At 49.0% G+C, this 9,850-nt stretch overlaps 1 protein-coding gene across 1 annotated transcript; it reads left to right on the top strand.

Moving 5' to 3' along the window:
- The first annotated feature begins 365 nt into the window (after positions 1-365).
- On the top strand, positions 366-3,618 carry LOC127045877 (uncharacterized). The gene is made up of 2 exons (XM_050942652.1): positions 366-1,179; positions 2,971-3,618. Exons 1-2 carry the CDS (start codon positions 987-989, stop codon positions 3,390-3,392), a joined length of 615 nt encoding a protein of 204 aa, XP_050798609.1. The 5' UTR covers positions 366-986; the 3' UTR covers positions 3,393-3,618.
- The last annotated feature ends 6,232 nt before the right edge of the window (positions 3,619-9,850 follow it).

Raw genomic sequence — 9,850 nt, 5'->3', positions numbered from 1 at the left:
AAAAATAAATATAGGCAACTAATAAAATCAGCAGTGAACTATGTAAGAAGAAAATACCAGAAAAGGATAAACAAAAACTCTATCTTTCAAATATCCTTTTCCCAGTTAAGAGATAAATGAGACAGACAAAAGAGAAGATGATGATGCAGGAAAGCTGTATTGTGGTTGCAGAGAAAGTGTTCACTAGAAGATTTTGAGGAAGAACTGCAAGAGCTTTACTCAAAGAAAAGCCCAGGAAATAACTGAAAGCAAAGACCTAATAAGGGCTTGGCTACACTAGAAAGTTACAGCGCTGGTGAGGGGGTTACAGCGCTGCAACTTAGGATGTGGCCACACTTACAAAGCACGGCCAGCGCTGCAACTCCCTGGTTGCAGCGCTGGCTGTACACCCGGTTGAGCCTCGGGTGTAGGGATTCCAGCGCTGGTGATCCAGCGCTGGTCAGCAAGTGTGGACGCCCACCAGCGCTTTTATTGACCTCTGTGGTATAAGGAGGTATCCCAGCATACCTTAGAAGCCTCTCTGGTAATCATGCACACTCCACTGCCCTGCACTCAGCTGACCCCTCCTTTAAATGCCCCGGGAATTTTAAAAATCCCCTTCCTGTTTGCTCAGCCAGGTGTGGAGTGCAATCAATCATTCAATCAATCAGCGACCATGCCTCCACACCCCAAACGAGCCCCAGCATGGAACAATTTCGAGCTGCAGGACCTCATCAGTGTTTGGGGTGAGGAAGCTGTGCAAGCACAGCTGCGCTCCAGAAGGAGAAATTATGATACCTGCGGGCAGATATCGCAGTCCTTGCTGAGAAGGGGCCATGAACGGGACGCGTTGCAGTGCAGGGTCAAAATAAAAGAGCTGAGGAGTGCTTACTGCAAAGCCCGTGAGGGAAATCGCCGCTCAGGAGCTGCCCCCCACAACCTGCCGTTTTTACAAGGAGCTGGATGCCATACTTGGGTGTGACCCCACTGCCAATCCGAGGACCACGATGGAGAGTTCAGAGCAGGGAGAAGCGGGGGAGGGTGTAGAGGAAGCCGACAGTGAGGCTAGTGGCATGGAGGGAGACACCCCGGAGTCCCAGGAGGCATGCAGCCAGGAGCTCTTCTCAAGCCAGGAGGAGGCTAGCCAGTCACAGCAGCTGGAAGTTGCTGGTGAGGAAGAAACTGAGGAGCATGCTCGGGGTAAGCAGATTTTTATGTTTTGGGAGAGGAGGGTTTGGGTTATGGCTGCCTGCATGCATGCCTAAACGTGGAATAGCCCATTGATTTGCTCTATCACGTCTCTGTAATCTGCTTCGGTAATCTCTTGAAAAGTTGCAGCCAGAGCGTGCGCAATGTGCTTTCTCAAGTTTATCGGGAGAGCCACCGTAGTCCTTGTCCCGGTCAGGCTAACTCATCCAATCCACTGTGCAGCGAGGGCTGGGTGGACCATGGCTGCACACAGGCAAGCTGCATAGGGGCCAGGGCGGAATCCACATTGCTGTAGAAGACCCTCCCTCTCTTCCCAGGTAACATGCAGCAGTGATATATCTGGCAGTAGGAAACCCTGTTGAGAATTTAGGGATACTTTAGTGCAGGGCGCCAGGTTCGCGTTCCCCCCCCAGCCCCGCGGTGCATTCTGGTCTCCACACCCCCTTCCCAGCAGGCAGCCAGCCCCGCGGTGCACTCCGGTCTCCCCACCCCCTTCCCAGCACGTAGCCAGCCCCGCGGTGCGCTCCGGTCTTCCCCCACCCTTCCCAGCAGGCAGCCAGCCCCGCGGTGCCCTCCGGTCTTCCCCCCCCCCAGCAGGCATCCAGCCCCGCGGTGCCCTCTGGTCTTCCCCTCCCCTCCAGCAGGCAGCCAGCCCCGCGGTGCGCTCCGGTCTCCCCACCCCCTTCCCAGCAGGCAGCCAGCCCCGCGGTGCGCTCCGGTCTTCCCCCACCCTTCCCAGCAGGCAGCCAGCCCCGCGGTGCCCTCCGGTCTTCCCCCCCCCCAGCAGGCATCCAGCCCCGCGGTGCCCTCTGGTCTTCCCCTCCCCTCCAGCAGGCAGCCAGCCCCGCGGTGCGCTCCGGTCTTCCCCCACCCTTCCCAGCAGGCAGCCAGCCCCGCGGTGCCCTCCAGTCTTCCCCCCCCCAGCAGGCAGCCAGCCCCACGGTGCGCTCCGGTCTCCCCACCCCCTTCCCAGCAGGCAGCCAGCCCCGCGGTGCGCTCCGGTCTTCCCCCACCCTTCCCAGCAGGCAGCCAGCCCCACGGTGCACTCTGGTCTTCCCCCACCCTTCCCAGCAGGCAGCCAGCCCCGCGGTGCCCTCCGGTCTTCCCCCCCTCTCCCAGCAGGCATCCAGCCCCGCGGTGCCCTCCGGTCTCCCCCCCACCCCCAGCAGGCATCGAGCCCCGCGGTGCGCTCCGGTCTTCCCCCACCCTTCCCAGCAGGCAGCCAGCCCTGCAGTGCCCTCCGGTCTTCTCCCCCCCGCCTCCCAGCAGGCATCCAGCCCCGCGGTGCCCTCCGGTCTCCGCCCCGCCCCAGCAGGCATCGAGCCCCACGGTGCGCTCCGGTCTTCCCCCACCCTTCCCAGCAGGCAGCCAGCCCCGCGGTGCCCTCCGGCTTTTCCCCACCCTTCCCAGCAGGCAGCCAGCACAGCTGTACGTTTCCCCCCCCCTCACCAGCAGGCCGGCAGTTACGCGGTCCGCCCCCCCCCCCCCCGCCAGCAGCTCGCCACCTTCCTGTTCACTACTGTCCCCTGTGCAGGACACCAGCTACCTCCTGTACCCACTGCAGATAAACCCCAGTGACCCATCGGTCAATTCCCCCTCCCAGGTGCACTCGGGGCAGAAACACTCACCCCATTGCTCGCCATGCCTTAGCTTCCCTGGCCTCTCTATGTTATGTGAGGTATGTGGGAAGGATGCTACAAAAAATCTAAAAACTCCTTCACTGTGTGATAATAAACAATGTAGCCTCTGTGTATTACATGTTTCTACCTATGTTTTTTTTAGTGACCTTGAGTAATGCAGCCGGATCACCGGCCTCACGTCAGTTGCAGAACTTGAGAAAAAATCCCAGAAAATCAAAAGAAGAATTGATCAAAGCAGTTATGAGTCACTACAACAGAGAAAGTAGGAAGACGCAGGAATGGAGAGAGAAAATGTATGAATGGAGAGAGAAAATGTATGACTGGAGGCAAACAGAAAGCAGGAGAAAGGAATTGGCTATCAAAAAAACCTCAAAGCAGATGATAAGCCTCCTGGCTCGCCAAACTGAGTCTTTCGAGTCTCTTGTAGCCATGCAGGCAGATCTGTACCGTGGTAACCCACACCCCTCCCAAAGCTCTCTTTCTTGTTCCCCAGTATTTGCACAAAACACCTTTCTCCAGCAGCCAGTTTCTTATTACCCCCAGCTGCCCCCAACACCTGTATGATCACCTACCAGCCCTGATAACTATAATTCTTACCCTGTGCACTCCACCCCCATTACCCTGCAGCATAGTAATCCTGAAGTGCAGCAGACATTGAACAGTAATCAAAACAGGACATATTCAAACCTCTGAATGTACAGTCCACCACCCTAACCCCCCTGGCCTTTTATGTACTGTACTTTGAATAAAGGATTTTATGGCTTTTACAATACGTTTTATTATTGCAGGAAGTGGTAAATATTGTACCCCAAGGTAAAACAAAGCACAGCAAAGGCACCAAACTTTACTGTTGGCTCTCAGCATCAAATTGCTCCCTTAAAGCATCCCTAATCCTTGAAGCCCTTTCCTGGGCCTCCCTAGTAGCCCTGCTCTCTGGCTGTGCAAATTCATCCTCTAGGCGTCGAACCTCGGAGGTCCATTCCTCACTGAATCTTTCACCCTTCCCTTCACAAATATTATGGAGGGTACAGCACGTGGATATAACAGCGGAGATGCTGCTTTCCCCCAAATCTAGCTTCCCATAAAGACTCCTCCAGCGGGCTTTCAAACGGCCAAAAGCACACTCCACAGTAATTCTGCACCGGCTCAGCCTGTAGTTGAACCGGTCCTTGCTCCTGTCAAGCTTCCCTGTATATGGTTTCATGAGCCATGGCATTAAGGGGTAAGCGGGGTCTCCAAGGATCACAGTGGGCATTTCGACGTCACCTATTGTGATCTTCCGGTCTGGGAAAAAAGTCCCGGCCCTCAGCCTCCTGAACAGGGAACTGTTCCGAAAGATGCGTGCATCGTGCACCTTTCCAGGCCATCCTGAGTAAATGTCAGTGAAACGCCCACGGTGATCCACAAGCGCTTGCAGAACCACGGAGAAATACCCCTTGCGATTAACGTACTCTGATGCCAGGTGGGGTGGTGACAGAATAGGAATATGCGTCCCATCTATTGCCCCTCCACAGTTAGGGAAACCCATTTCTGCAAAGCCATCCACAATGTCCTGCACGTTCCCCAGAGTCACAGTTCTTCTTAACAGGGTGCGATTAATGGCTGTGCAAACTTGCATCAGCACCATTCCAATGGTGGACTTTCCCACTCCAAACTGGTTCGCCACCGATCGGTAGCTGTCTGGAGTTGCCAGCTTCCAGACTGCAATAGCCACCCGCTTCTCCACTGGCAGAGCAGCTCTCAATCTCGTGTCCCTGCGCCGCAGGGTAGGGGCGAGCTCAGCACACAGTGCCATGAAAGTGGCTTTTCTCATCCGAAAGTTCTGCAGCCACTGCTCGTCATCCCAGGCTTGCAAGACGATGTGATCCCACCACTGAGTGCTGGTTTCCCGAGCCCAAAGGCGCCGTTCCACGGTGCTGAGCACGTCTGTTACTGCCACAAGCAATTGAGTGTCTTGAGCGTCAGGCGTTTCAATATCATCGTCTGACTCCTCACTGTCACTTTGCAGCTGAAGGAATAGCTCCACTGCCATGCGTGATGTGCTGGCAACATTCATCAGCAAGGTCCTCAGCAGCTCAGGGTCCATTTATAACAGAAATCTCAGAAATCGCGCTGCAGACTCACAATGCCGCCAAACTGCTCGGAATGTGTAGCAAAGCACCACGGGGCGTTGGAACAGGAAGCAGAAAGACCCGCACACTTCCTTCCCCTTCCCACAAGCCACAGCACCAAAATGGGACGAGGTGCTCTGTGGGATAGCTGCCCACAATGCACCACTCCCAACAGCGCTGCAAGTGCTGTAAATGTGGCCACACTGCAGCGCTGGTAGCTGTCAGTGTGGCCACACTGCAGCGCTGGCCCTACACAGCTGTACGAACACAGCTGTAACTACCAGCGCTGCAAAATTGTAAGTGTAGCCATACCCTAAGGAAAGGTTTGTACTTTGAACAAAATGAAGGCTGAACTCAAAGGAACATGTGATCATTATGGTAATTGCAAGTGGCCAGTGGGGAAAAGAAAGAGTCGCTTATATCAACTGGCAAGTTGAAAAATAGAATGATCTTCACTAAAAAAAACCCCCCACCAACACTGGGCTATACAGTGCCATTGAACTTCCCATTTATTCCAGGGAAGAATCCTATTTCATAATTGATGGCACTATATGACCTATTGGAAGTACAAACACGCAGAGAAGAAAAGAAATGAAGCTTTAGAAAGCAAAAGTGTTGCGAAAGGGTATCTGAGAAGCAAGATATGGAAACTTATACTGAAACAATCAAGAAGATATATTGTAGGAAAAGGAAGAATCCATCAGGGATTCCCTGAAAGAGCCTGAAGAAATCATTTGTAAAGAGATATCAGAAAAATATTTGATTGCTAGGCAAGTAGAGGCAGCTATATCAGAGGCTCAGGTCACATGTCTGCAGAGCACAAAGCTAACCTAGAAGCAGAATGGGAGAAAGGGAAAGATGAATTATAGTTATAGCAACAGAACTGGTATTTAACCACAGCTAAAGAGAAATAGCAGAAAAGTGATTTGAAATAATGTGAGAATGCTAAGAAAGAAACTGAGGAAAATGGTAAACAGAAAGTATTGGAAGAGAAGAGCCCTGGGAATAATGAAAGGAAGAACTCCCAGTCCTTGTTACTTATGAAAAATGAACTAGCTATTGCTAGATCAGCAAAACATTAAAATGCAAGCAGCAGTTCACAGAATGCATGAAAATAATTACCACGCCACTACAGACATACACAAAGATACACATAATCAAGGTTCTTGCAAGAGCCAAAAGAGATCAAGAAAAAACAAAAAGTATCTCAGTTAGACAGAGTAAAAGAAAAACCATGCATGGAACAAACTTAGAGGGGATAGTTGGTTCAGAATATCAAGAGGTTCTGCTTCAAAAACTTCTCTCTACGAGTGTATGAATTGCTGGCACCTTAGACTTCAAATATAGATGACACTGGAAATGGGCTTGAAAGGAAAGGGGATGGATCTGATCCTAAACTGGGTCTAAACCTGCAGCCATGAGACATTTTGCTGACATTGACTGTCTGCAGGCATGGCCCCTCGCAACTCCCAGTGGCTACGGTTCACCATTCCCACCCAACGGGAGCTGCGGGAAGCGGTGGGCCTCAGGGACATGTTGCCTTGTTAATGGCAATCACTAAAGTAAGGGAAAATTCCACATTCAGACTGTGGCAAGCTCTCTCACTACTAGCCATCATCAAACCATTAATAGTTAGTAATACATTAAATCTGATTTAAACTAGCTGTCATCCAGTAATTCAGAGGACAACTCTAGCATAAGTGAATGTGAACTGCTACAATGAATTCTGAATATTAATAGTGTAAGTAGAAGTAGCTAAGGACTTTAGGTTGCTTAGATATTATTATTATCACAGTCTGTATTTCAGGAAGTTTTGGAATTCAAGCTTCTTGAGAAGAAATATCCAAAGAGCAGAAGAAAAACAACCACCAGACACTCCAACAGAGATAAATAGACTGGATTGATACAAACTCTGATTTATTTTTTCCTGGCTAGTTATAATATTTTGTTTGTTTTTGTTCTATTCTTCTGGACCAAGTTGTTGAGTTTTTTTAAAATATTTGCCTGTCTGGAAGAAGCCTACATGTACCTAAGGAAGGAGAGGATGTGCCCAGAACAGTAGCACAGCATAGAATGTTCAGACATTGGAAGCGATGACCTCACTGGACTTTTGTATTACTTGGCTAGTTCTAAGATGTCAGCCTGAGCTGGCTAGTTCTAAGAAGTCAGCTGGCTATGAACCTATTCTAGCATTTCGTCCAAGAATTTGATTAATCCATTAGTAGAGGCAATGGGAGACATGGGTCAGCGTTCACATCACACTCCCTGTCAGTACCCAACTCGGGTCAGGGAAGCTAACGATCCAACCAGCAGACCAAATTCGGTGATGAATCCTGGTCACGTGCCACACTTGAGGCACGTTGTGCATATGCTAAGAAGAAGTAGATGCAATATAACAACAACCCTCCCCCCCATGTTAACAACAATGGGAATATTGAGAGTTTAAATGCACAAGAGTTAGAAAATTCTCATGTTAGCTTTCCCACAGGAGTATTAGTTACTTATAAACATCTGCACCAAAGCATATATTACCAGCGTGAGAAGTTATCCAGAACACTTCAGGCAGGATGAGCAATAAGACCAGTTCATGCTGCTGAGGGACTTTTACTTTTGAATGGCCTTGTGTTTGTTAAATTCTCAATTGGAATAGATTTTCATTTAATTTCGTTCTTTTAAAGAAAGTGAATACAACTTTTAACATGGAAAAAAAATAAAAGAAATGACCAGAAGTGCAGGAACAATTTGTATAGTGGGGGTGCTGAGAGCCATTGAACCAAACTGTAACCCCTGTATATAATGGAAACCACTTGAAGCCTGGGAGTGCTGCAGCACCCCCAGCAGCCCTAGTTCCAGCACCTATGGAAAGGACCTGTACATTGATCTGACACTTCTGTTCTAACAAGCTCATCTGTTTCAGTTTGTCACTGTTTATATTCTTTGTGTCTTGCACTCTTATTTCTCCAGGTAGCCACCCCAAGCCACCAAAGCACCAATCAACATCCAGTCCCCTCATCATTTGTCCCTTTTCCTCCAGAACCTCAAACCTTAAACCAGTTTCCCCATCATTCCTTGCTGACACTCCTGATCAGAATCCCAATCTTCTGAGCAGCAACTCCTCCAAATCCTCATTCATTTGCTCCCGTAAATTCAAGATGGAACAGATTATTGAGCATAAGTATTTAACACGTATGCTAAAGGAGCATTCAAGGTTAAGTACCCTGTTAATGGTCTCTTGAATGGTCTCTCAGAATATGTGCTAACTACTTATGCTAAACTAACTGTTTGACCTTGTGCTTAGCTGTGACACTCTGAGTACCTTTCCCAGACCTGAAGAGCTCTGTGTAGCTTGAAAGCCTGTCTTTCTCACCTGCAAAAGTTGGTCCAATAAAAGATATTATTTCAGCCACCTTGTCTTTCTAATATCCTGGGACTGACACGGCTATTACAATACTGTATACAGCATTTGAAAAAGTTACCCTGAAATCGCAAACATCTCACAGCACATTCTCTTCTCCTGTAACAAAGTCAGATGTCTACATTTAATGGAAGTGCTTTATGTTTCATTTAAAGTTTCTAGGTTAGACCAGTTTATCAATGGTAGTGACCATCACTTTACTGAGGTAAATCCCCTAGAAGACTATAAAACATAATGGATGAATGTTTTCTTCCAGCACAGATGTAAAGAGCAGTTAAACAAGCCTGCACATTATATCTTAAAGTGTTTTTCCCAGAAAGACTCTATAACATCCTGGGAAGTCACAAAAGGGAAGAAAAATACTGCTTTGCAGCAGCTTCTAAAAGGGAACAGCTGTGCTGAAGAGATGTAAGGATGAAGAGTCTTTAGAAATAGGAGAACAATAGATACATTTAGTATTGCATAATTCATACTGTGATAGATTAAAAGCACAAATACCACACAGAAGGACTATGAATCTGAATGAATGCAAGCTTATATATAATTATTTTCACTCAACTGTAGACTTATTGTTAATTATATAATTAGGGAGAGAGATTGTCACTTATTTCTCTGTATGAGTATGCAGACAGAGGAAGGGGGTGGAAGTTTCCAACTTAGTCCCCTTCCTGGGCTACCTGTATCATAAGTGGCCTGCTACCAATCTCTTGTGCATATATGTTGGGGATGGGTGGGGGCAGACGGAGGCCTGGTGTCCATTTCTCAATCCACAACACATAAGCCAGAGTAGCTGAGCCAGGGCAGAGGGGCAAGAATTTACCTCAGGTATGTAGCTGGTGCAGATTACTCTCCCTGGGGAGAACCAGAAACCTGAACTATGCTATAAAAATAACATTAAGTGTTAGGCTCCATCCTTCATTTCTTCTGCACCAAGCCCAAGTCCTTAAGAGTTTAGGGTGTACAAGTATAACTCTTCTGCTAGGTGGAGCCGGCAGCAACCAGGGCCAGGTTCAATATCTAGGGGTTCCTTTTCAACAATACAACACAGAATCGGCTTGAGCCCCCATCCAGTAACCTGGGAAAATTACACACCACCCCTATGCTCCTGTGAGAGGCAATACTTCCCCACTCACAAGCACAGAGTTTGAGTATAGCAAAGAAACTTTTAATGAAAGGAAGGAAGTCACTCTCCATTAATTAGGGAAAATGCCACAAGCAGGATTCATAAACATAAAACTGTGAGCAGGACGCCCACCCCGGAGTGCATGGGGCAGAGTCTTCTGCCTTGTGTTCTTCAGTGCCACAATCAAAAGTTCCTTTTCTGTGCCCTCACCACACCCCACTCACAGGGGTTGTCCTTGGTCAGTGAGGACCCAGGATTCAGAGGTGCATCTGTGTGAGTTCACCTGCCACCTGGGGAAGAAGGCACCTTGCTTGCTCCACCACCTGAGCACTTGCTTGGGTGGCTGCCCCACCAGCCCATGCTTCCTCTCCGA

Source organism: Gopherus flavomarginatus, chromosome 1, assembly GCF_025201925.1.
Source record: "Gopherus flavomarginatus isolate rGopFla2 chromosome 1, rGopFla2.mat.asm, whole genome shotgun sequence".
In the NCBI taxonomy this organism is placed as follows: Eukaryota; Metazoa; Chordata; order Testudines; family Testudinidae; genus Gopherus; species Gopherus flavomarginatus.
The sequence above is the reverse complement of the archived record's forward strand: the minus strand, read 5'-3'. Positions and strand labels throughout refer to the sequence as shown.